Consider the following 784-nt stretch of genomic DNA (forward strand, 5'->3'; position numbering starts at 1 on the left):
GCTTAGGTGGGATCTAATCCTGCTTCTCCATCCCTGGAGCTCTGGCAGCCTCAGATACAAGGTCGGGATGAACAGACACCCTGGGCTCTGCCTTGTGCATGGCTCCGCTGGGTCACACCAGTGGTTTTGTCCCCTCTCAAAATGAGAGGAGTGAAAGCCATGGGACAGGAGCAGTCCAAAATGTGGTTGAAAAGAAATAAGAACTGAGCTGAAGGAGAACAGCAGCTGGACGGTGCTGGATCTGTTATAGGAACTTCAGAAAACGTGTGTTTGAAAGAGATTGGCCCCTCACAGACCATGGGAAGGGACAAAAGAACACCCGGAGGAAGGGCAGGTACATAGGTGCCGAGCTCGTCCTGCTGCGTTTGAATCGGTTTTGTGCCTCCTGGCAGTGGAAATAACCTACGTCCCAGCCGGCATTAAGTCGGCGCTGGCTGCAGGCTTTGCTATCTCAGATGATACCGCTTGTCCTTGCAATTAGGGAACCAAATTGCAAACCAACACGACAAACGCCCGGCAGGCAAACCCGGGTGCCTCTGTCCGGGCATCGCCCTGGCTTGGTGCAGGGTCGGGAGATGCAGGACAGTGTGGGCAGGAGGGGGGTCCCTGCTCCGTGGCTGATGTGTGGGTGGGCTCTGTCCTCCCGCAGGTGATGAGGCACGAGAACTCGAGCGTGTTGGAGCTGGATGGGAAGGAGGTGTCTGTTTTCACCCCCTCCAAGCCCCGCGAGAAGTGGCTCCGCAAGAGGACGCACGTGAAGCTCCGGGTACGGGGGGTTTGGGGC

The 784-nt window shown here is 57.1% G+C and overlaps 1 protein-coding gene across 1 annotated transcript in view; it reads left to right on the forward strand.

The window, feature by feature from the left end:
• Positions 1-566: 566 nt before the first annotated feature.
• LOC104466875 (membrane-associated phosphatidylinositol transfer protein 2-like) overlaps positions 567-784 on the forward strand; it is a gene marked incomplete at its 5' end in the record, with an annotated part of 4,526 nt that continues 4,308 nt past the window's right edge. Inside the window, one exon of the mRNA XM_010080431.1 lies at positions 567-766. Within this exon, the coding sequence (XP_010078733.1) occupies positions 567-766 (200 nt within the window). The remainder of the gene's footprint in view (positions 767-784) is intronic.

Source organism: Pterocles gutturalis, unplaced genomic scaffold (assembly GCF_000699245.1).
Source record: "Pterocles gutturalis isolate BGI_N339 unplaced genomic scaffold, ASM69924v1 scaffold16359, whole genome shotgun sequence".
NCBI lineage: Eukaryota > Metazoa > Chordata > Aves > Pterocliformes > Pteroclidae > Pterocles > Pterocles gutturalis.